We start from the raw sequence: 25,814 nt of genomic DNA, 5'->3' as shown, positions 1-25,814 counted from the left end.
TCCCCTCTCACTTGTCTATTCAGCCTGGAAGCTTTCCAGGACAGGGTCTGTCCTACGATGTTCCTGAACATCGCCTAGTACAATGGGGAACTGGGCCTGGACCAAGATCTGGGCAGAGGTAGCAAGAGGTCCTAGCTCAGCCTAATGGAGCATTTAGAAAAGAACCCACAGGGTTCAGAAGCAGTGTGTCCCACCCCTTTTCTGGCTCCACCCCCCTCGACTCACACACAAGCCAGTGCATCTAAACAACCTGGAGGGGCTGCTTAAAGCCACCCTTTTGAGCTTTCACCTACTGTAACCTTCTGACTCTGAGTCCCCACCACTCTTCTCTGTAAACTGTGCATGCGGGTGGCCACCCAGGAGAGATTCAAATGCCGCTCAGCTGATTAGCGGCGTGCCACAGCTAGGATTTTTTCTCCAAGTCGGGGCACACATTTGCACATGCCTGAGTGCCCGTAAGGTTTATTCTTCTGCCCATGGATGGAAAAAAATCTGCACCTGGAAGGAAATGCTTAGAGGGAACATTGGTCCTCACCAACAGGCTGTGGCCCCTGAACAGCACCGCAGCTGTCCTCACGAGAGCTGAGAAAACGTTAAGTAAGGACAGGCTCCAGTCTGAACGTCTGCACAGCTTTGGACGAGCACAGTCGGAGTGCACCGCGAGCCACTGAAAGGAGAGGCGATTCTCATGCCTGAGCTGAGAACGCTTTGCATGGCTCTCCCAAGATGAGAGTTCTCCCTTCAGCTGTGCCACCATCCACAAGTAACTTCATCGTCTCCTGCTAAGTTCAGTAGGCTGCAGAAACACTGACCGCCCAGTCCTTGCCCTGTACAGGCTGGGTAGTAGTATTCCTACAGAATGGGACAGGAAACGTCACAAATGGCATCACACGATCCCTTCTCCTATGTCCTCCCCTGCACACAATGCCACGGCCCTGCAGAAAGCAGATAGTAATGCAGGCAATCTCACTGGGGTGGGGAGGGGATGCATATCAATTCTTACTGAACAAAACAATTCAACATCCAAACACGTGGCCTTGACATCACTAGAGCTGAACCCAGAGTGACTTCCTGCCTCATGGAGAGAGAAAACACGTTACAGACCCGGGGGGGTGGGGCTCATAGACCCAAGATTCGCAAGCTGTGGGTCGGGACCCCATTTGATTGGGGTCACTGTAATGGCGTTGGTTTTGGGCCCCAGCAAGTCTGAAGCCTAAGTCCCATCCCCCAGGGCTACAAGGTGTTACATGTCCCCTCCACAGGGCAAAAGCTCTTAAGGTTCAGCTTTGCCCTCCACCCCCACCACCCAGTGCAGTGTAGCAGGGCTCCATTTTTCGTCCCCTCTCCTGAGTTAATGTAATAGCTTTTGTCATCAGAAGAGAGAGTCAACGGTGCAACGAAGTCTGGGAAACACTGGTGTAGAAGAACCATGAGAAGCATCAGAAATGTTGATTCTGGTCAGTTGTTGGTCAATTACATACTAGATGCATCAGAAATAAGAGCTCTCAAACCTTAACCAAATTGTCACCAATGGCGATCTTTAACAAAGAGGCCCTTTCTCCCAAACGTTAAATGGGTGTTGATGTTTAAATAGGTGCGAGCAAAAGAAACCTAAAATATTTTCAAGCAAATCTAAAAATCCTCTTTCAGCAGACTGGAGACCTAGTGAAATGACAAAACATTAAAAAAAATGTCATGGAAACAGAGCTCTTGCTTTCATGACTTTTAATGTGTTGTCCTTTCACTAGATCTCCAGTCAGTCCTACAGAGTGGATGGAACCTGATCCTTTAATTTAATAAGCAGAAGAATTGTTTACATAAAAAGCTGCTACTGATACTTTTTTTGATCCCAGAGAACTAAAATAATTTCTCCCCACCTTTTGAGGGTCATCTTAATGGAGCTCAAGAAAACCATTTATCCAACTCTGCTACCTCGTTCTTACGGATAACGTTCCACCAAGCTTCAACTACGCAGACACATGCTGCTTGCTCCTTCACCATGTTCATTGCTGCTCTTGTGGTACGCTTCAACCAGGAAAAATGACATCACCAAAAGAGAACCAAGATGAACTTGTGTTCACAGCACACGTCCGGAGTCTGTTCCTAGCTTCACCCAGACTTCCCACATGATTTCAGGCATGTGACTTATTCTGAGTCTTAGTTCCCCAGATGCAAAAGCTGTCCTTTCCATCATGGATTTAATGGTACACACTGTGCCAGTGAAGACACAAGAAAAGCCTTGATACAATTCTGTGGTGTAGCAGATGCAGTGCAGGACCAGTGGAGAGTATAAGAACTTCCACAGAATCATGGTTCTAAAGATTGCAGAAACCCAAGAAATAACCCTGGCTTCTGACACGAACTTTCTGTGCTGTTCTACTGCTCTATAAGCATGTAGCTTCTTCCCCGTCTGCTGATCTCATCTCTTCTCCGCTGGCAGTGATCTTCAGTGAAGGAAGAAGTTGTTTTAGCCTGCCAATCCATTTGACTTCCTCGGACAACTCTTGCGAAGGAACACTAAAGGGTTGTTGGCACCATGAGACCAGACAGGGGGTCTCAACAGCAGGGTGACATTTCACAAGAACCTATCAATAGACTGCAGCAAAACCACAACTGCAAAAAGGTCTGATTCAAGTAGTCATTAAGTTGGCCAACTCAACTCTTCCCAACTTGCCCATCCCAGAGAGTGATGCACTGCACCAGTGTTAGATTCAGTTCAGTGAGCTCCTGCGCCCCAGCTTGGAACATGGCGAGAGGATGCCTGCGATCTGTATCAATTCTACTACATATTTTTGTCTGCTGTCTGTCCAACAGCTCCTCCTAAGTGGAAAGAGCTAGGACCACCAGATTAGGTACCCAGCTTCCTCTTAACATAACTTGTCAGGGTTTGGCTGTACCAGGAAAATGGGATGTACCTGAGATGAGATGGTTTCTCAGAAAACCATACAGAAAAGAGGTAGAATCACCATGCAGATGAAAGGGGCCGGTTGGGGGTCTGCAGCTCCCTCCACCACCTGATTCCTGTGGGTCCATTGCTGGCTATTCCCCTTCATCAGGGAGTGAGGGGAAAGTGCAGAGTTTTCTGCAGTCCTCACGCTGGTGGAGAAGCACTGAGGGGCAGATGAACCCGGGTGTGCCCACTGGGGCTGCAGCACCCATGGAGGTGTGAGTCTTATCTGTCACCAGAGCAGCTTGGGGGCCAGCTGTCTGTACACTGAATGCCTCATCCCCAGCCGCACCCCAGAGCAATCTTTTAAATGAAGCATGGACATAAAAAGATCCAAAATTAATCAAGTTAAGGAACTGAGCAATGCCGGGTAAATGTCCTAGTATATTTGCTTACCGCACACACCAACACCGAGCCTTCTGCTAAATGCAGAACACTGCTGCCACTCAGCAGCAGCTGCTCCAGTATCCGATTGGTAACGGTTCCTGGAAATCTCAGTCTCTGGCCAATAAAAGCTCACAAAAGGGAAGTGATGATTAACTCCACGTATCACAGAGCTTGTGAGAAAGTGTGAGTTCCGTGTGAGCAGAGACACCCGCCAGGCTGCCTTACTGAGCAGAACACGCAGCTGCTTAACTCTTTACCTGGAAAAATTCCAGGGATTCTACGGCGCAATATATCGGCCAGATTGAAGTGGGGACAATTCTAAGCATTAGCCCGACTGGCACAGAACTGGACTTCGAACAAAAAGTTGTGCCAAAGAGAATACCAGCAAATGCTGTCAAATACGCTCTTCCTGACAGGGAAGCCTCCTAATTAATAGACAGTCTTCTTCAAGCTGCCAAAGCAATCCCCTGTCAGAGCTGAGTCTTTATTCCCTTGAAATTAATTTGCTGTTCTCGTGAATTTTACATTGGAAATTAGGTCAAATTGCCTAAAGATTATCAGATGTGGGCCCAAGCTTTAAAATACCAATCCTGACATGTGTTGCTCCAGCATTCAAGGTTTGTTTGGAGGTAGTGGCTTGGTGCAGTTTTCTGGAGACATGATCAGATGCAAAATTTGGATCCCTTTTCATATTCTTTATTAAAAAAAAAAAAATTTACCTGACACCTTGGCCCTAAATAATCCTGAATTAGAGTCACTTCCAGTGATGCTGTAAAAAGTGGGTTTGGGGAAAGTTGGAGGGTATATTTCTGGGAAAGTTATAGGGGTTTGGAGGTTTGATTTATTGGATAAACTTGATTGTATATGACTGAAGGCAATGTTGCCTAGTGGACAGATCACTCAGTGGCCCCGAGTTCTGTTTCCTGGTTCTGCCACTGGCCTGCTAGATGATCTTGGGAAAGTCACTTCCTCTTCGTGTGCCTCATCTTTCCAATCTGTAAAATGGGGATAACGATACTGCCCACCTATGAAAAATGCTTTCAGCTCTGTGGATGAAAAGCACTGGATAGGAGCTAGGGATTGCTAGAAAGCAGAAATTTTGGTCCTGTCAATTTTTAAAAGGTTTGGTGATGTAGAGAATGGTCAGAATCCCCTCAGAGCAAAAGATCTTTGCCTGGAAGTATCAATATTAGTCAACTGAAGACAGGTTAAATGGGAGAGACGTGACTCATGTCACAGGCTCACACTGTGCTACAGCAGCACTCAAGGAACTCCATCTTGCAGCATGTCATAGTTGATCTCCTCTTCCAGAAAAGTTAATCCAAATTAGCTGGGATGTCTGAAATGGAAGTGGAGTAGATAAACCCACGTGTGAATACCTCCACTCAGAATTAAAGCAGCTTTAATTCAGGGTATTTTAACTCATTTCCAAAGTGGATTCAGGCAATCCAAATGAAGGCCACTTAAATTCTAAGTAAGTGTGTCCACATGGGGATTTAATGTGGTTTCATAATCCACGCCTTTGGTTAATTTGGATTAAATTTTCTGCCTGTCCCTGGCGAGACAAGCCCTTCAAGTTGTACAAATGAACGATTTCATTTCCGAATCTTTACAGGCAACACAGTAAACCTCTCTCACAGCTTGGATGACACTGCGATGCAAGATGTCTTTTAAGCACAATACAACAGGAAAGGGACTGTCTGTCCCTGCTGCTGACCTTTTCTACCCTAATCCCACCTTCCAGCTTCCCTGCCTACCTCTCAACCCCCAGGTCTGCCAGAAATCAGTGTGCAGGGCTCTTCTCTTCTGCACGTCAGTTGTTCTTCCAGTAGCTCAATAAGCTGCACCACTGATTTGCAGGCAATAGCTGTAGAAAAGTCAGAGCTGAAGATCAGCCCCGAAGCCAGATGTGGTCGCTACTTCACAATCCCAGAACAGCTAACTTTTGTATTTATTTCACACTAATACTGATAATCTCTTTCATAAGCGATTTTTATAGTGCTACATCTCAGAGCACATTGCAAAGGAAGTCAGGTCCTCATGGCCCCCTATTTTAAAGGTGGGGAACTGGAGACAGATCGGTGACATGACCAATCCAGCCTCCAACAGTAGTTCAGATGAAGATCTGGAACTATGATCTCTGTCTCTCTCTGGCCGTGTCTACACTAGCCCCAAACTTCGAAATGGCCATGCAAATGGCCATTTCGAAGTTTACTAATGAAGCGCTGAAATACATATTCAGCGCCTCATTAGCATGCGGGCAGCCGCGGCACTTCGAAATTGACGCTCCTCGCCGCCGCGCGGCTCGTCCCGACTGGGCTCCTTTTCAAAAGGACCCCACCTACTTCGAAGTCCCCTTATTCCCATCTGTTCATGGGAATAAGGGGACTTCGAAGTAAGAAGGATCCTTTCGAAAAGGAGCCCCGTCGGGACGAGCCGCGCGGCGGCGAGAAGCGTCAATTTTGAAGTGCCGCGGCCGCCCGCATGCTCATGAAGCGCTGAATATGTATTTCAGCACTTCATTAGTAAACTTTGAAATGGCCATTTGCATGGCCATTTCGAAGTTTGGGGCTAGTGTAGACACGGCCTCTGGCTCCCAGTCAAAGGCCCAACAGGTCACATTGCTGGGAGCCTCATTAGGAATTACTTATTAACTCGCAGGATAATCCATCACTAAATGAACTTTAGCACACATACCTCAGTTTTATTTATTTACACGTAGTAGTAGTAGGCATCCTTCAGTCTGCATAGACTATGGATCGTGCCCTTTAAAGTTTCAATTGAGGACTCCATTTACAGCGTCTATGGTGACTAGAAAGACCCACACGAGAGTGACAGTCCTTGCTGCATCTCTTGCAGATGTAGTGGGTGTCTGGCAAGTCCTTATTGTGCTTTCTGTGCGCTCGCTTCTCCTCTGCTAGCTGTCTGATCTTCAAGTCGCCCTTCTGAAGGCCCTTGTGTAACCCCTGCCTCCATCTGCTGCGGTCATCTGCTAGATCTTCCCAGTTGTCCAGCTCGATGTCTACCTCTTTGAGGTCTCTCTTGCAGACCTCTTTGTAACGCAACTGGGGGCGTCCGGGAGGTCTTTTGCCAGAGGCTAGCTCACCGTACAGGATGTCTTTTGGAATCCTTCCATCGTTCATCCTGTGGACGTGGCCAAGCCAGTGGAGTCGACGCTGCCTGAGGAGGGTGTGCATGGTTGGGATTCCAGCTTGCTCGAGAACGGCAGTGTTGGTCACTCTGTCCTTCCATGATATTCCAAGGATGCGCCTGAGGCAGCACAAGTGGAAGACGTTCAGCCTCTTTTCCTGGCGGGCATACAGGGTCCAAGTCTCGCTGCCATAAAGGAGGGCGCTGAGGATGCAGGCTCTGTAGACTTGCATTTTGGTGTGAGTGTACAGCTTGTTGTTATTCCACACTCTCTTGCTGAGTCTGGACAGAGTTGTGGCCGCTTTTCCGATCCTCCTATTTAGCTCGGTGTCCAACGACAGGGTGTCAGTGATGGTGGACCCGAGGTAAACGAACTCGTGGACTGGGGAATACTGTAAAATATCTGAAGTACACAACAGCAAAGGAATGAGGATTTACAGCTCTCTGTGTTGAGGTTCACAGATGTTAAGGCCAACAGCAGCCCATTAAATTGGCCAGCCTGAGCTCCTGCATAACACAAGCCATAAAACTTTCTCCCAGTGGTTCCAGTATCAGGATCACAACTGGTTGAGCTAGGGCATGTATTACAGAATGACATCCACTCGATGTAGAAATTGCAAGTGAAAACCATCTTATAAAGAAGATGAGGAGGCCCTTTGGGTGCTAGAATTACAGGGTTATTGATGAGCAGACTGCAAAGTAGGTCTAACCATGCCCAAAATTTATTTCAGGTGAGTCACAATCTTGGAATTTATTTATATGCCTAAAGATGGATTCAAGAAAAGAAACTACAGACGCCTCTCTTTATAAATACTTCTTTTATCAAGTCATTATGGGCCATAAATTTACTCTGCGGTTATTCACAGCTTCTGTTATCACCCCCACCACAGGTTTGTCGGCACCTGTGGTGCCACCACATGGCTTTAGTGAAAGCCACTAAATGGATACAGCTGGGAAAGAGTCACCTGTCAGTGACCTCCCAGAGAGATGGTAAGCATATTAAGAAACCCTGTTCAGGTGACTTAACTCATGCATGTTCACGCTCCTGCTTTAAAAAACCCAGCACAGGTTTTTGCACAGAAGAGAAAAATCAGTTTCACATGGATACCAAGCACGTGAATTTGGCCCAATAATTCTACAGGGAAAGGACTATATTCCACCAATACTGGTATTGGTAAGTCCTTAAGGAAGACAAGGACACTTGGGCACCAGGTCTGCCAAGCACATACGCACACCCAGTTAAGTCACTGGGACTTAAGCACGCGTCTGAGTGCTTTGATGAATCAGAACCTAGAAATAGAAGAATTCTCCTTTCCCTGATGCAGATTTGGCACCAGGGAAAACAAGAACCGACACCTCGGTCAAGGTTCCCGCCAATTTTTTCCGTCCATGAGCAGAATCTATTTTATTACGTGCACCGAGGCATGTGTGGATGCGCACCACCAATAGAAACACAGGCTGCCGGCTGAGGGTGCTCCGCTAATCAGCTGGGCAGCCCCTGAATCTCTCCTGGGCGGCTGCCCAAGCGCTCAGCGGCAATCAGCTCATGGGAGAAATCACAAGTAGCCCAGCGTGCAATCCTTGTCCATGACTAGCTGAGAGAGCAGCATGTCCTTTGCAACAGCCGTAAACTCCCTATGGGAACCATCTGGCTAAGACAGCAGCTGAAGGGAAGAACTCTGGGGAGCTCGAGTCTAACAGCTCCCCAGAGAAGACTAGGCATCACATTCACAATCCATGAGAGGCTGCAGTTAAAACCTTGGCTGCTCTCATAGGACTGGTCACTCATTAGAAGCTGGTGGAACTATTTGGCGGACCTGAGAAATGCTCACTTGAGAGCACAGGAATCTTTCATTCCCAGGCCAAGGTCTTCAGGTCTCTCAGAAGGGGCTGGACTCAGAAGCAGCAAAGAACGCCCTTCTTGCTGGAGTTTCAATGGTCACCATACACACCTTTCACTGGTCTAAGCTGATTACCAATGACACTTACGTAACTGACCAGGAACAGTCATCTGAAGTGAAAACATGAAAGCAAGAAAGCTGTGAGTAAAGGTACAGGACTCAGTGCATCTACACTGGAAAAAGTGTGTTCTTAACGCCTGTTTCAATAGCAGCAAATACACATCACGGCTGCTGCTAACACACATTAGCAGTTAAACCCCAGAGTTTCCTGTAGGCCTTCACTCAAGCTGCTAACCTGAGCTGAGGAGTATTCACTGCTGCTGTAACCATCATTATCATCACCATCAATAACCATGGGCTCAGCGCCTGTTGGTGTCTGACGCCTCTCTCACCATTTCCTTCCATCTTTCCCTATCCAGTGCAGAGTGGCTTAGCTTCTGTAGACTAGCTCCACACCAATCTACTACATCATCTATCCATTCTCTGTGGGGTCTGCCTCTCCTATGCGAACTGTCCATTACGTCAAATACCAGGATCTTGATTTTTCGTCCATCATTCATTCTGCAAATATTCCCAAAGAGCTGTAGCTTCTGTTTGATGACCTTCTGCAGCAGGTTCTCTTTTGGCTGTATCTTTCTATATTCCTTAACATTTATTCTGCCCATGGATGAAAAAAATGAGGTGATGTGCATCGCCGCATGTGCAGATGTCCCCTCCTTCTAGAAATACAAGCTGCCGGCTGGGGTGTTCTGCTAATCAGCTGGACGGCACCTGAATCTCTCCTGAGCGGCCAGCCAACTGCTCAGCTGACAGGGAACGCCGACCGTAAGCCGTGTTGGCAAACCCAAGTTTGGAAAAAAAAGAGCTGTGTGACCATCACCACCATCTCTCGAGGCTCAAGAGTAACATCAGAGACTAAGAGAGATGTTACGTCTCCTCCGCTACGTCAGTCAAGAGTGCGGACAATCTGCAGTGCAGCTCACTGCAGCTGTGTCAGCGTAGCTACCTTCTTTCAGGGAGGTTCGGATGGACAACTGCCTTTGCTTGTGTAAGCGCCATCTACACTACAGAGGGATGCTGGCATCACTATTTTAACAGGGCTGTGCCAGTACAGCCCGTGTAGTACAGACATATCTTTGGATTCTACTCCTAGCTCCGCCTCTAGCCTACCCAACGATGGGCAAAACAGTTCACTTCTCAGTGACTCGGTTTCCCCATCTTTAAAGGGCACCTCCTTTGGTGACTCATATTGATATTCACAGCTTTAAAAACCCCGTGTCTGAGCTTTCCTAACTATTACCGTCTCTTGGCACCGTTCCAGGAAGCAGGCCTCCCACTTCAATCCCAGAAGCATTGCTTCAGAGAGGATTCACTTCCAGAATGACCTAACAAGGCCAGAATTAGCTACTAGAACTATTTAAGACGGACGCTGGTGGATTCTTCATCCCTGACTATTTTTAAACAAGAGTGGATATTTTAAAAAGGAGCTGCTCTAAGTTCTGAGAAAATGCCCTGTGTCAATAATTCTCTTTAGAGGAGCTATTGCAAACAGCAGGAGAGTTTGCTCTCTGTCCTAATCTCGAGGGCAGTCACTTCCTGAGAATGGGTTGAGCTGAGATGTCCAAAGCAGGGACTTCTGAGTGCTGTTTGTGACCCCCTCGGTTCAAGGACTAGTATATAGTGTAAAGTAGAAGAAACCTAATCTATCCCAAAGGCTCTGAAATCTGCTACCACTTGGCATAGGGGCAATAATAGGAAGGAGGACTATTAACACTACTATAGTTCTGGGGGAGTTTTACATAAGCACCAGAAGGGCTTACTGAGTTGGGAGGAAAGAGGTTCTCCAATCACACAGCATCCCAGCTGGCTTTGTGTTAGCAGCTACAAGTAGCGACACCACAGATAACTTCATGTCATGCTGACATGAATTACAAATTTTGCCCTTTGCTACCTGCTCAGGCTACAGACGAAGTTTTAAAGACGTTCATTACGAAATTCGAGGATTACGATCTACTAAGATTTCAGCTCAGGTCACCATCGGAGTAATATTAATATCAAAAATGTTAAAAATGAGGTCAAAGGAGTCAAATCTGATGCTCAGTTTTTAAGCTGGTGACTGAAATACAACAGCACAAGGATCCTAGGAGGTTTGTGGCTCCCCTAGAGTGAAGGCCCCCAGGCTTCCAACACCGATGACCATGCCACATACGACTCAACATGCTAAGAGACTAAGAACAAGCAGCCTGATCCAACATCTGTTGTAGTTAACTGGTGTCTTTCAGTACAGAGGAAGGGCAGTCCAGTCAGTAATGGGCCTGGGTAGGGATTTAGATTCAATTCCCTGCTCTGCCATTGACTTCTTGTGACCCCTCGCCTCATCTCTGTGCCTCAGTTCCCCCGTCTATACAATGGGGATAACAACCCTGTCCTACCTGACAGAGGTAGTAGGAGGCTCAATACATTAAAGACTGAGACTCTGGAGTGACACGGGTGAGGGAAGGGGGGCATATGACTATCTTAGGTAGCTTAGCTGGGACACAAGATGTGTTTACTGGCACATGGACACCTCATGATCTCTTCTCAGCTTCTCACCTTTCTTTATGACACAGAATCTCATCTAACTCGGAGTTCCCCAGGCCTGGGACCTGACACGTTAAGCACCATACCCAGTTAACGATGCTGTCACATGAATCCTAATGACTTTTAGAGTCAGTCATTAGGAAGTAGTTCTACCTCTTAACCGTCAGATTAAAGGACTGTTCTACTCCAAAATTAAGTCACGACCAGCTATATTCCTTTATATTCGATTAACTTCAAGTGCCCACACACCTAAACAATAATTTAAGGAGTAACCCCAAGTGTGGCCCATTAAAACAAATGGGGGGGATCCTTCCATGGATTTCAACAGGCCAGGGCCAGACCAAGCCATCATTTCTAATTAAGAAACAAGTGGTCATGCAGTTAAGAACATTAGAGAAGTTACAGTTTCTATATCAATAAATGTGTGGTCATGAGAATTTGTTGTAATTTGGTCTCCCGTAATGATTTTTCCCAACCCTACAAAATATCTAAAACTAACACCCTCTAAAGCTCACTTAATGACAATACATTCAAAAATTATACTCTTTCATTTCATCTGTCAAATGTAGAAGGCATTCAGTTAAAGAAAATTGGCTCATTTTCACTTAAAAGAAGTCCTAATCCCTCAAAGAGAAAAAATTGCATTGCTGACTTTTCAGTAATAAAATTGGATCATTTTCAGGAGATCATAATGAAATTACTCTTGGAACGACAAGCTTTTACTGCAAACATTTCACAGTCCTAACAGCTGTCCAAAAGGGACGTGCAATTTAATTTAAAAGCAAATATTTTCCACAGTCTGTTTCAACCCGTGCTCCATGTCACTACGGTCACACACATGAAGTCCATTAGCGAAATAAATCAGGCCGATAAAATGTAGCTTATATAATGATGACAGTTACCCCCCCCAACTAGTCTAACCAGCTGCACATGATCATTACCAAATTCTGCTTATACGAATATTTGACATGACAAGCTGCTGCCACTCAAGGTCAGCTGAAGGGCACAAATATTCCTGGGGAAATGTTAAGTTTGCGGCGTGGTGGTAAGACAAAGGAAGAGCGAATGCAGCTCTGAACGTGCAGAGGCTAACAGCTGCAAATAAGGCTCGGGAGCGTCCAAGAATGGCAACAGGTGTGACGAAGCAAGAAGTTCAAAGCTGTGGCCCTTCAGAAGCAGTGCTCTCCAGGGTATCCTAGCTCAGGAGAGAAGCATGGCTTATGTCAGCGGTGTCCTACCCAGAGAGCAGAACCACCATTCAGCCACCTCTGCTTCTTACTATACAAGTTGTAGGAGGAGTATTATAGGCTAGGTCTATTCAGCCAAAAATATCCCACAGCCGAGACTCTCAGCACCCAGGTCACGCGGCTCAGGCTCATGCTACAGGACTAGAAACAGCCGTGGTGACATTCGGGCTCAGGACCCAGAGAAAGGAACAGTCCCCAGCCTGAGCCTGACATATGCACTGCTGTTTCTAGCCCAACAGTGTGAACCCCATGAGCCTGCACCAGCTGATCTGGGCACTGAGACTTGGTGCTGCAGCTCTTCCCCATCTTGGCCTGCTAAACTCAGGGTTGTGAGTTCAATCCTTGAGGCGGCCAGTTAGGGCTCCGGGGCACAGAGGTGCTTGGCCCTGCCAAGAGGGCAGGGGACTGCACTTGATGATCTCCTGAGGTCCCTTCCAGCTCTAGTGTGTGTGTGTGTGTGTGTGTGTGTGTGTGTGTGTGTGTGTGTGTGTGTGTGTGTATCTCCCATCCCCCCTCATAAACATACTCTCATAGTAACATCTTTGAGGGCCCAGCCATGATGGAAATCCCATTGTACAAGTTGGACCTCTCTAGTCCAGCACCCTCAGGACCTGACCTGACCAAGAGAATTTGCCAGACCACAGGAGGTCAGTATTGCCTAGCACATTACCAACACTGCCACTGCTCACTGGGCTCTTAGAAGACATTTAGGGGTAAATTACAGCTAAACAACAGCACAGAACACTGAGAGCCAGGAGGGGTGGCTAGAAACAAACTTTATGGGGTCATGGGAAACTTGGCCACACCTGTGATAAGTGGTCATCTGGCTGACTAAAATCATGCTGGATTACGGATGTTGCCAGACTAGAGAGGTTCAACCGGTACTAGAAATGGTAGCAACACATTGGGGCAGGGACTCTCAATGTCTGCAGAGACAAGAAGGAGAAGCAACTTGGTCTGTTTGGTGGTTAAATTTAATCAAAGTCCAACAAAGCCTTAAGGGTGCATGCTGGTACAGGAAATGTGTCAGAGCCACTTGGACCAAGGAAGAGAAACATTTCCCTATTCACCTCTTCCCAATATGTATTACTGAAGGGAAATAAGGAAAATTCTCTTTCCCTGAAGCAACACTTACCATGTGGTACCCAACCTCCAGCCCCTCCTAGAAACAGAAGCATCAACAAGTCCTTGATGTAGTCTTCTGAAAGGAAGCATTGTACCTTCCGTTGAAGAGACAGAAACGTCAGCTCTGCCTCAAGAATACTGAGCATCAGCATGTATTACCTCCAGTTATTTGATACTGATTCTCGCTAAGCTACCATCGCAATCCACAAACCTGAAAGGTATCCAGGAGCCAACCAGACTTACCACTTGGTTACGTTTACCTCTTGTATGACCAACCACTGGTATTTGTGGTGGTTGCCTCTGTTCTCAGCAGTTCAGAATTTGGGGCGGGTTTGTAATTATGGCAAGTGTTTATGCAATGATTGTGCATCCATAGACGGTGGTCCTTTGGTCTTACCTCAGAGTCTTTCTCCAGCTGGTTCCTAACGACAATCAGATTATGCAGTAGCCTGTCATCGTCTGCTTCAGTGTGGGACATATCATGAGGGATGCTCCAAAGGTTCTTCTCCTCGTCCCTCGCCAGGGTGGCTCCAAATGAGGCATAAGGGTTCTTATGACTGAAAAGGGGAAAGGATTGAGATGCAGTTGTCAGTGAGTGAGCTTGGAGAACGGCCACCAAGTTCTAGAGCAGTGGTTCTCCGCGTGTGGTCCATGGAGCACTAGGGGTCCACAGCCATCTTGCAGCTGGGCTTTGGACTCAGGACTTTCTGCTCCCCTGCAACCTCCTCCACATTGCAGCTGCATAGCTACGTGTTTATGGTTCAACAGATTCATGTGGGTAATTTAGTATTTAAGCTATTTAGAGATAAGTGAATGCATTTTGTCAACACATGTGGCTGGCTGGCGGTCTGCAGAGAAGTTTTTGTTTAGAGGGCCAGAAATTTCCAGGACCACTGTTCTGTAGAGTCAGATGTCTTCTAAGTGGTGTCTGTATGACTCCGCTAGCAACTCTTTTGCTTTTGAAACAGAAAAGCAGAAGTTAGTCTAGTATCTCATGCTCTCAGTCCAAGGTATTACTAGCAGTGTTGCTCTGTTAAAGGTACTTTGCTCTGGAGAAGACAGGAAACCTGTGTTTCTTAAGCACTCAGAGAATGCATTTCAAACCAACAATCCTCACGGTGCTATTCTAACTCCTGACGGCTACCACCGTCCTCTACAAAATCACTAAGACCCCGCTGAACGCTTTGCTTTGGAAAGGTGCTACGTGAGAATGGGGCGTATCTTTCGAACTGCCCTATTCTAAGCCCTGTTCCCCCCAGTATCCGTTCTGTTCTGCAGTGGTACAGCTGCCTTCTTGCCATCAACCAGTTCTCACGTGCACTGGTAGCAGCTCCCAAACTGCCAAGTCAGCTGAATGCTAGCGATCACCAAATGAAATTCATGGGCAGCAGGTTTACAACTAAGAAAGGGAAGTTTTTCTTCACACACTGCAGAATAGACCTGTGGAACTCCTCACCAAAGGAAGTTTGGAAGAGCAAGACTTTAAAGGGTTCAAAAAAGAACTAGATAAATTCCTGGAGGTTAGGTCCATCAGTGGCTATGAGCCAGGATGGGTAGAAATGGGGTCCCTAACCTGTGTTTGTCAGAGACTGGAAACAGATGACAGGAGAGGGATCACTTGACGATTACCTGTTCTGTTCACTCCCTCTGGGGCATCTGGCAGTGACCACAGTTGGAAGACAGGACACTGGGGTAGCTGGACCTTTGGTCAGAGCATGCCCATGTGCATTACTACAGTTGGCGGTAATAGCTGTAGTACTAGGAGGACTCCTCTACCTCAGGGAATTACCCAAACCTTCTGCACTCAGAGAACAGATTAAATATCCCTTTACAAGTTCTTAAAGAAGCTGTCAGACCCACCACTCCCAGACTTACATATGTGGGGAGGAAAAGGTTCTGGGAGTCCCAGAACCCATTTCTGAACCAGAAATTGGGGGTGGGAGAATGTATGGGGCTAAAATACATCCTCCCTTTCCTTCCTCCAACACCCGACTTTCCCTTTTACACTGCTTTGAAAAGTTAACCTCAGAAGGGACAGAAGAGTTCTCCTCTGAAACAAAACCCATTCACGACTACGCCACTAACAGCCTTGTCCAGACACTTCCATCCCAGCGGCCACTGATCACTAGTAAACACACTCCCATGCCCACCGTCGGGCCCTCTGAAGTCTGTCCCTCCAGCAGTTGCGCTTAGCTGAGCCGTTTGCTCAGTGGTTGCATGTTTCAAGCTCCAGAACGTGGGGAGTATTAAACACGGAAGAGAAAAGCTGCAGAAACGAAGTCTGCTCTCTACTGGCTCCCGGAGGCTGTGTTTCTTTGGGTAACCATAAGCCTACAGCATCCATGAGTCACTAAACGGTCTCTGATCACCCTGATGACTACAAAAGCCACGACGTTGGAAGGGTTATGTTGTGTAGTTCTCAGTAGGATCACCGCATTCGTGTTTGGAGCTCCCAGATCACCACTCAGTCCATGGCACTTTGAGGGCCCCGGAAACTGCCACTGTTTATTCTAAAGCCAGCCTGTCAGAGGCCACCTTCACATAAGACTCCCGTATCACGAGGCCTCGAACCAGTGGCAGTTTGACAACTCTCGGGTAGGAGAGGGAGTCCCTGGCAACGGCACAGATATCACTTCCACGGATGGCGTAAAAGGGGACAGTAAGTCCTGCAGCTGCCACTAACAAAAGCAGCCGGTGCCTTGGGGCATGAAAAAGCCTCCTATGTACCCCCGGACAGCGGGCAGAACAAGCCACTGCAGAGGCAGCTGTCAGAAGCTTCCTCCCCTTTTGGGCTGTTAGTGGGTCCCCACCCTTTGGGGATTTCACCATGGGACTCTGCCCTAGACCTGTCATCTTCAAAGAGAGGGATGTGGTCTCTTGCCCAGCCCAGCACAGATTTCATCTGGGCAGGGACCGTACATTTCTCAACTTGAGCGCTGAGTGAGCAACTTATGAAATGCAGTGGTGGGTGGAAACTATGGGCCTATTAAACAGAACCCACCATTTACACACACCCAAACAAGGGTGTCTACATCAAGTGTGACCTCATGCCACTGCCGAAACCTAATGAAATTCAAGGATGGAACATCAGGCTTCTTAACTCCTGTTGTCTCCAGGCCCTGTAGCACCTGTGGACTATTTAAAACTCAAGTAATAGAGGTTGAACCTCTCTAGTCTGCCACCCTCGGGACCTGACTGGTGCCGAACAAGAGGATTTGCTGGACCACAGAAGGTCAGCATCGTCTAGCAGCATAACCAGCACTTCCACTGCTTACTGGGCTCTTAGAAGACACGTAGGGGTAAATTACAGCTCAATAACAGCACAGAACACTAAGAGCCAGGGCTGGTGGCCGTAAGACTTTATGGGACCACAGCAGACTTGGCCACACCTATCATAAGTGGTTGCCCAGCTAACTAAAATCATGACAGATTACGGATGTTGTTGGACTAGAGTTCTGGATCAGAGAGGTTCAACCTGTACTATCCTCAGCTCGTGCCTTTTACATCTTTCTGCTTTGTGGCTGTTCTCCTCACACCTGAAACAGTGCACGCTTGCTCATACGGTTCGCTTTTGTTGAATGATTGTCCTCCAGACCAACCAAAGCAGTATCTACATTCTTCCACACTAGCAAGCAGCCAGATTACTCGGCCAAGAAGATTTTTAGTTGCCAAAGAAATCTGATTTCCTCACATAAAGGTTATACATCTAGGTACACAAGGCAAGAAATTAGCGTCTCCCCTGGGTTGTTCATGGCCTGCACACTCCAGACATATTTCAGTAGAAGCTATGGCTCAATTATACCCTACCCCCCGAGAAAAGCCTAACAAAGGCAAGAAATACTCTGATCATTTCACAGGCCCACACTCACAAAGTACCCTGCAATCAACAGCAGGTTTGCTTGCCCACAGTAAGCGCAGGACAGTCGTTGTTGCAACCGGTCGATGTCACCAGTCAAGAAGGGAAACTCCCCAAGGGGACACAAGGCAGAGGTATCTACAGACACCTGATCCTTCCCCAGCCTCGTAGCAGCACAATCTGATGAAGACCTGGGAGGTCTTGGCCTCATCACCTGTCTCCAGATAGGATTTGGAAGGACAGAATAGGAACGTACTTAGCTTAATGAAGAAAAGGCCATAATTAACTTGAGCTCAGGTTGCCAGGGATGGAGGATGCCACGGTGAATGCCCTCTTCCCCCGCCTCCGCAGAGTCCATCCACATGCAGAATGCTGCAGGCGATCCACTGTGACTTGGGAGGGTACATGCTTAAGGATGCCTCTTGTATCTCCTAACAGATCCTAGGCCAGCTGCATAAAGTCTCCATCCCTTTCAGCTGTCCGATAAGGGCACCTAATTGGAACGCAATGGGATTTGATTCTGGCTAGGGACATGGTGCTACCCAACTTTAACAGCACAAAGCCTAGACGCCGAAGAGAACAGATAAATGCAAACCCCATACAGCGCAGCAGAGCATAATCTGCGTCCACCTGATCACTAAGAACACTGGGGACTCAGGAGCATTAGGAGAGGAGGAGCTGTGCTTGGAGGATTAGAGTAGGGCTGGGATGAACCCCTGGCTCTGTCTGGCTCTATGATCTAGAGCTGTGCCTCAGTTCCCTATCTGTAAAATGGGGTAACAGCACCACCTCTGATGGATCTACTTCGATTGCAGGCTCTCTGGGGCAGAGACTCTCTCTTTCTAGGTGTTTGCTCAGTGGCTAGCGCAGTACGCGCCCCACTCTTAGGATGGGTCCCATCAGTACTACAGTGACACAAGAACTTGGTTGTTTTGATTTGCTGGCTGTCACCTGCATCATTTCATGCTGTTTGGCCATGGAGTGTGCGCTCAGACCAGTTGTGTAATCATAGAATCATAGAACACTAGGACTGGAAGGGGCCTCGAGAGGCCATCGAGTCCAGCCCCCTGCCCCAATGGCAGGACCAAGTACTATCTAAACCATCCCTGATAGATGTCTATCTAGCCTGTTCTTAAATATCTCCAGCGATGGAGATTCCACAACCTCCCTTGGCAATTTATTCCATTGTTTGACCGCCCTGAATCCCACTCAACGGTTATTATTATGTTGTTGTAAAACTAGTTTAGTTTTCTTTTACTTAAAGTGACTAGATCTTTTTTTGGCAGGCATTTTCAAATTGCCCCTTTATATTTAAAGCTCTGATATTCAATGCGGAGACTGACAGGTGGGGAGTATTCAATCTGCTCAGTTCTTCTGAGGGACACACCAGCTGGATTTAACACATACGATTTGCTCCCTTAAATGTAGCGCTTTAAAAACCTGTATTCAGCAGAGCCCTTAACAAGCTCATGGATGTTTTACCTGTGAATAAGACCTCTTAAAAGCCATACTAATACAAGCACTAGCTTGTATAAAAAGATTCCATACCATAAATATCCACACAGGAAGGTTATTTAGGCATTTGCTACGCCAGGAAATGCTTTTTCCTTGTTTTACCTGTTGCTTAATCACTTACAAGCTATAATTAAAAGAAAAGCCAAAGGAAAAGCTTCAGAGGCAAGGATGGTGCGTCACCATTATTTCTAGAGTAGTGCTGGCATGTGATCAGTAAAGCCATTTCCAAGCCCTCTCAGCTTCACCACTTTGTATCCCAACCACTTCATTTCACACACAACCCGGCTCCTATGAAGAATAACAGTAAAACTCCAATTCATTTCAAGAGGACCAAGATTTAATAACTAAAATCAGCGTGCTTGCAGCATCTGAATAAGGTGTTCAAGCTGTATTTCAAGGATACACCCTGGTTTGATCTTCTGTGTGAGCAACGTTTTACTCACTGGGCTGCTTCAACATGAACAACTCAGGAAATTCTGCATGTTCCTACTGTCCCATGGCAAGAAAATCATCCGCTCTGGAGCATCTTCAGAGAAGTATAAGATCTAAATCACGGTCACTAACGTTCAATTAGTCATGCCAGAAAAAAAAAAAAGGTGCAAAACAAATATTTAGCTATTCAGACTGTTATAGCAGCAATGCTTTTCTCCTGCTCAAGTACTCCACAAGTGGTTTACACTGTGTCACTGGAATGCAGCCACCTCTGGGGTGGAGGTCTCACCGTGTAGCACACTACACAAGCTTGTGCAAGGAGGGCTATCACTGGGCTGCTGCGGCAACTGCTCGCTTGACCCAGGAGGAATTGATGTAAGTGTCCATGCAGACCCGGCAGCATCTCGCCTTCTAAACTATCATTCCGAAATTTCACATGGGTGCCACCCTCTGCAGCTCTGGTTGGCCAGAATTCCCTACGCATCTTTCCACAGTGCCTTATATCCCCCTTCTTGTCTGCAGCTGTACCTAGGGCAGACCGGTCCCTTCGGGAGCTGATGCAATTAACCCTGTAATTTGACCCTTATCCCTGCAACGTGCATTTGTCTACACGGAATTTCCTTTGCCATGGTGTTGCCCATTCGCCTGAATTAGGTCTTTCTGCAGTTGTTCACACTCTTTTCTGAACCTGACTAAACTCAATAATTCCAGCCAATCAGAGCAGCAGGACGAAGCCTCCAGGCAGGCTGCTGAAGCCACTGTTGCTCCCTCTCCCCTTCTCCCCGCTGGCACAGGAGCAGAGAGAGCAGCGACCAGCAGCGGAGCCTGGGCCAGCTTCAGGCTCCCCTGTCGTCCAGCAGAGCCCATGGTGTGGACCCAGCCCACGAGGCTCAGGACTCCAAACCCTCCACCCTGCCACAGGAGCCCTGAGCTTTGGGGTCCGGCTCCAGATCACAAGCCGGGGGCTCCCCACCCCGGGAGAACACAGTCTCAAATATCAGAAGCTTAAATTCTCTGTTCTGCTGCATCTTAAGCTGCCCCCTTGCCCCACAGGGAGCTCACCTTCCTAACAAGCGATCACCACAACTCCCCTGAGAAGAGGCGACCCAACCAATCCGTAACCCCGGTCTGCCATTTATGAAGGGCACGTTACAAGCTTGGCGATCCATTTCACCCGAGAGCTTGGCCATGCTGGATTTCGCTCTTGTCTACAGCCCAGCCTGACTATATTGGGGAAAATGGTGTCTCTCTCATCCCAGTTGAGTAATGTGCTATTTTAATTCCATTTCTTTCCCCAAGGTTGAGGGAAATTAATGATTTTCCTTCAGTGTTCCCTTACTCAGGAAATAGAACAGGCAGAGTAATCGTCTAAACCCCAGTTACAGGAGCTGACATCCCACACAGTAGAAATATGATCAATAGGTCCTCAGTTTTAAACAGAAGAGCAACTCTTTCAAACATTGGCTTAATTACTGGGTTGCAGTGACACTAATAGCATGGAGGGACTCATGCTACAACCTGACTGTCAGATGGGCCTTGCTTCTGTAGGATTTCCTGAGAGAAGCCAGCATGAGCTCATGGGATCATGATAGCAATGTGTTACTAAAGAGAGGTGATTGGTGCCATCAGCTCACAGCCTGGAGAGAGATGCCCACTTTGCAAGACAATGAAGCAATAAAAAGCTCTGCCTCTCTTCATGCAGGCTCTTAACTCTCATTATGTTAACAGGCAATTCCTGTAGTGGTGGGGGCCAAGGTCAGGATTATGCATCTGTGTCCTTATTTAGGTAGCTTATTTAAAAGCAAACGCTCACATCCTTCTTGCTCTCCACCTTGGCTTGTCCCGTCCATCCCACTCCACGTGCTCTGCATGTCTTTAGAGACAGAGGGGTTGTTCCCGCCTGGGGAGATGGTCTCTGCATCAGGGCTGAGCAGACTGGTGATTAGGAGGCAGGAGACAAGGCTACTGGGTTTGCTAGCACGTGCAGAGGCCTGGAGAAGAGAGTTCAGTGACATCAGATTGCTCCTACATAGCTCCCTTTGATCTCAGGGGGCTTTGGGCCAGGCTCTAAAAGCAAAAGTGATCTTAGGAGGAGAGCAGGGAGAAAAGGGGGTCCCCTCACCCAGCAGCAACTCTGCATCTGCTCCAGAAGGGTCCAGGATTTCCAACCCTCCACTTCTGTATGGTGCAGCCACAAAGATCCCAACTGTGTGGGCCTTCTGCAGCAAGTGTGGCTTTGACAGCCTTGCAGACTGAAGTGCCTCCTCTCCCTTCACAGAACAGTTTATACAAACCTCCCAACTATTCCCGCGGAGCATGGGGAGGTCGAGACAACAGCCATGGGGCATGAGGGTAGCTCAAGCAGAGGAGAACAGGTTGAACCTCTCTAATCCAGAACTCTGCCATCCGGCAACATCTGTAATCCGGCATGATTTTAGTTAGCCAGATGACCACTTATGGGTGCGGCCAAGTTTCCTGCGGTCTCATGAAGTTTGTTTACAGCCACCAGTCCTGAAACCAAACATAAAGTTGATCCTACAGGGACTTACACACACATCTAACGCTGATGTCAGCGCACGGGGGGCAATCATGAGTGGTACTTTAGGTACTTCACTCCTGAAACATTTTATTGAAACCCTTAAACTTTGCATAGACTTCAGGGAGACTGTTCACAGTGCTCAAAGTCATGCCAGTGCCGACAGTCTTTGCAGGATCCAAGTTCTAATTTAGGACACCTGAGGGACGTTGTTTTACCCATTTTCAGATCAAATCAGAAGCACTCTCAGGCATGTATGCTCCATGTGCGGAAAAGAAGAAACTGAAGGTGCAATATACTTCTGATGCTTTCATGAAACTATCTTTTTTAATGAAACATATGAAGACGGAGATTGGTACATAGGGAGTTTTACTGGGAATGCTGTAGCATTCTTGTATTACAGGTATTAATGCAAGACCAGATTCTCCCAGCTTTAGGCCCAGTGGTATGTCAGAACAATTCCCTTCACATCAATGGAACAATGGGTGGGAACATTTAAAGTCCAACTGAATTAGAGACTCTGACCCAGGGTATTCACATGCAATGAGCACAACCAAATCTTATGAAAGCAGAAACAGAGACCCCATTTTGTTCAAAGTTTCTGCCTCTGCAATTTATAAGTCTTGCACTAGATAGGAATTGCAACCGATACACAAGACAGGTAATTCTAACGTGTCCATCACCTTGAAAGCTGCCTTAGACGCATATAAATTTAATTACACATAGGGCATTAAATTATTTTAAGAGCTAGCCTACCCAGCCATCTCCATAAAGCTAACCGTTGCCCCACAACAGTAACAGAAACAACAGTTCTTCCTCTATTCTGAGGAAGCTCAGCATGCAGGAACTACAGGATCAGGCATTGGGAACAGGGAAGTAGCACCAGAATCTTGAACAAGACGTGTGGGGAGTGTTGAATGCAGTGCTTACTGCTTTAAAACTACAGTACAACCTTTCCTAAGTGTAACACAAGCACCTCTTCTACTCGATATGTATCATGCAAGAAACTGTCGATATCTAGAGAAGAGCTATTTATTGCTTGCATCAACATGGCTAGTTAAGATGTAATGGATTCATAGCACATAGCCAGAATGCATGTGTCAGTTGTTGGATGAATGACAAATACCAGAAGGGTTCAATCAGTTTACTTAATCCACATGCTAAGAAGGATTCACACCACTGATCCAACCTTTACAGCATAAACCTACTCTTTAAGGGGTGTGGCTCCCTGATTTGATAGAAGCTGGATGTCCTTGTTAAACCTCAAACACCACATGATCTCCCAGAGAGGTGGCAGTGGGGTAGAACGAACAAGCGCAGAACAGGTTGTGTTACTAATGCATGGGGAAGCTACCAATCAAGTGGATTGCATAATCTGCATATTTAGAATGTTGGGCATGAAATACCAAGTTCTGAGTCAGTTTCAGGGCACATTAAAAACCCTGTATTTGTGAAAGATGATAAACCCCTCAGACAAAGCCTGAGTCCCCTTTAACAAAATAGCTCTCCTGTTGCTAAGGAAGAATAGCCTTTAGTGACCACGGATAAGAATTGCAGAAGGAGACTAGTGTGTTTTAGGTGAAGTGTTACTGCTGCTGCTATGTTTTTATTGAGAATAATAAACTTTACATACTCTGTTAATATTCTGGCTATTTGACCATCAGAGCTACCAGTCAGGGTCACACCATGACCCATCCTGTCCACTGTCTTTGACAGCATCCCATTCCAAAGCCTCAGGCAGAGTGCACAGAACAGGGGTTTTTTAGGGAGAGCTCCACCCCAATCTTCCGTGCTGGGCTTTTGGCAATCTGAGGTTCAGGGTCCCATCAAGCATGGAACTGTGTCCCTCACCATGTTGGCTGATAGACCTGCGCTGCCTAAACTTATCCAATCCTGTTTTTAGCCATTCCAACGCCCCCAGCAATGAATTCCAGAGGTTACTGGTGCAAAAAGCTACTTCTTGTTGTTCCTATGAAACCTGCTGCCTAGTAAATCCCACCAGTGACTCCTGATTTTGTGTTTTGTGCCTTCTTGGTGACATGTCACTCACACATTTCTGTTCTACATCACACATGGTTTCATAGGCCTCTGTTGTATCCGCCCCCTTAGTGGTCTCTTCTCGAAGACTGACAGAGTTGATATTTTTGACTCTCATGCAGAGGTCATTCCATATTCCCAATCACTTGTGTTGCCCTTCTCTGCATCTCTTCCACTTCCGTTAGAGCCCTTCTGGGATGAGATGTCCCCAGTATTCAAGGTGGGGGGAACACCGTGGATTTATAAAGTGGCCTTATGACATCTTTGATCTTATTTTCTACCTTCTTCCTCATAGCTCCTCATGCGCTGCGAGCCTTTTTCTGATTTCTACTATGTATTGAGTGGAAGTTTTCAGAGCATTATCCACAGTGACACAGATCTCTTTCTCGGGTTCTCAATCAGCAGTCACCACCCATCATACATTCCTTCGCACTTTTGAATGGTGTCACTCAGTTTCGTTAGCTCTCTAATTGCTCCCTGTAATTTCTTGCAGTCTGCTTTCAGTTTATGTATCTAGATTACTCTGAATCAAATTTTGCCATGTCACTGTTGACACTGAAAATATTACACAGCACAGTTCCCAGAAGAAGATCCTTGAGATACTATACTGTTCGCGTCTCTCCATCTGAACATGGTCATTTAGTCCCACCCCTCCCGATATCTTTTAACTAAATACTGATCCAGGACAGGACCTTCCCTCTTACCCACAGGCGAATGAAGTTTCTTTAAGAGCCTCTGGTGAGGAGCTTTGTTAAAAGCTTTCTGAAAATCCATCTACCTGATCTCAAGTGGCTCAACCTTATCCGTACACCTCTGTTCGGGGGAGTCACGGAATTCCGCTGAACGGCGGTGCTGTCTGAGTAGGACACACGCAGACACCTGCCTTCCTTCCAGCTGTCCAGCCAGAACAATTCCGCAGCGCGCTCCCTGCAGCAGGCTAGTGAAATTGACAATAAAGGCCCCTCGGCTCTGACAGCAGCAATAGCCAAGCCGGTGTGTAAGTACTTCCTTCAGCTGCCGTCCCTGGGTGTTGATGAGCCCGGAGCAATCCCACCGCCGCCGCCCTTGAAAACCACTGGCTGGAAGAAAACTCCTGTGCCGGGAGAAGCAACCGAGGCCAGGGCTGGGTGTGTGGAGCACGGAGTGGGGCAGGTGCTCCGATCCCCTGTGAGCCCGAACCGGCCCGGCCCGGCGGCGGCTGAACCCCCCGGGGCTCGGCGAAGGGGAGACACCGCTGCGCCCGGCGGGACAAGCGCCCCCCGGAGCCGATCGCCGCGCCCCCCTCCCCAGCGCCGCTTACCCGACCAGCGGCTCCTTCTCCGGCCGCGCCGCCCGCCCCGGCCAGCGGCAGCAGCAGCAGCACAGCGCGCCCAGCCAGTCCCGCAGCCCCATGGAGCTGCCGCACGCCCGGCCGCCCGCGGGCGCTGCGCGGCGCTGCCCCGGCCGGCTGCGCATGGGCCGGCGCCGCCTCCTCCGCCCCCGGGGCGGGGCGGCCGGGGAAGCAGAGCGGCCGCGCAGGGCGAGGGAAGCGCTGCCCGGGGCGGGGGCGGAGCCTCCCTGCAGCGGGGAAACCCCCTGGCGGCAGCGAACCCGGCACCGCAGCGCGGGAGCCGCAGCTCAGGCCCTGCAAAGCCTCCCCCCGCCTTCACGACCTGCCTGATGTGGCCCAAGCCCAGGGAGGGGTCCCTGATGATGGGCATAGAAAACCAGCCCGTTGGGGCGCCTAGGAAGATCCGTCTGCAGCCCGGGAAACCTTCAGTCCTGGTGCAGGAGTGTGGCCGCACAGGCCTAAGAGCAGCGACCTGAGCCACCGCTGGTCATGAGACGGACCCTGACACCCAGCAGCGGGCTGGGCTGTGCTCCCCTCCTCCCCCGTGAAATTTCACACCCCACCCGTCTTTGCACAAGCCTGGCCCAAGTGCCACTGCTTGGGACGGTGAGCCGCACCCAGGCGGCGTGTGGGTTACGTGGAGCCCCAGCGCGGTGACTCTGGCCCTAGGCGACTCCGTCCCCCGCCCAGCAGAATCGCAGGCTGGGCGGGTGGCACTCGGACGGCTCTCGTCACAGGGGATGGGGAGGGCCCCTTGGCCTCGGCCTCAGG

General features: G+C 48.2%; 1 protein-coding gene across 1 annotated transcript in view; it reads right to left on the bottom strand.

The window, feature by feature from the left end:
- The window catches only part of MREG (melanoregulin), a 34,212-nt gene extending 9,042 nt beyond the window's left edge, over positions 1–25,170 (bottom strand). The window contains exons 1-2 of the mRNA XM_075001284.1: positions 25,014–25,170; positions 13,735–13,894 (exon numbers count right to left, since the gene is read on the bottom strand). Coding sequence (XP_074857385.1) covers positions 13,735–13,894; positions 25,014–25,168 — 315 coding nt within the window. The 5' untranslated portion in view covers positions 25,169–25,170. The remainder of the gene's footprint in view (positions 1–13,734; positions 13,895–25,013) is intronic.
- Between the last annotated feature and the right edge of the window lie 644 nt (positions 25,171–25,814).

Source organism: Carettochelys insculpta, chromosome 8 (assembly GCF_033958435.1).
Source record: "Carettochelys insculpta isolate YL-2023 chromosome 8, ASM3395843v1, whole genome shotgun sequence".
NCBI classification, from domain to species: domain Eukaryota; kingdom Metazoa; phylum Chordata; order Testudines; family Carettochelyidae; genus Carettochelys; species Carettochelys insculpta.
The sequence above is the reverse complement of the archived record's forward strand: the minus strand, read 5'-3'. Positions and strand labels throughout refer to the sequence as shown.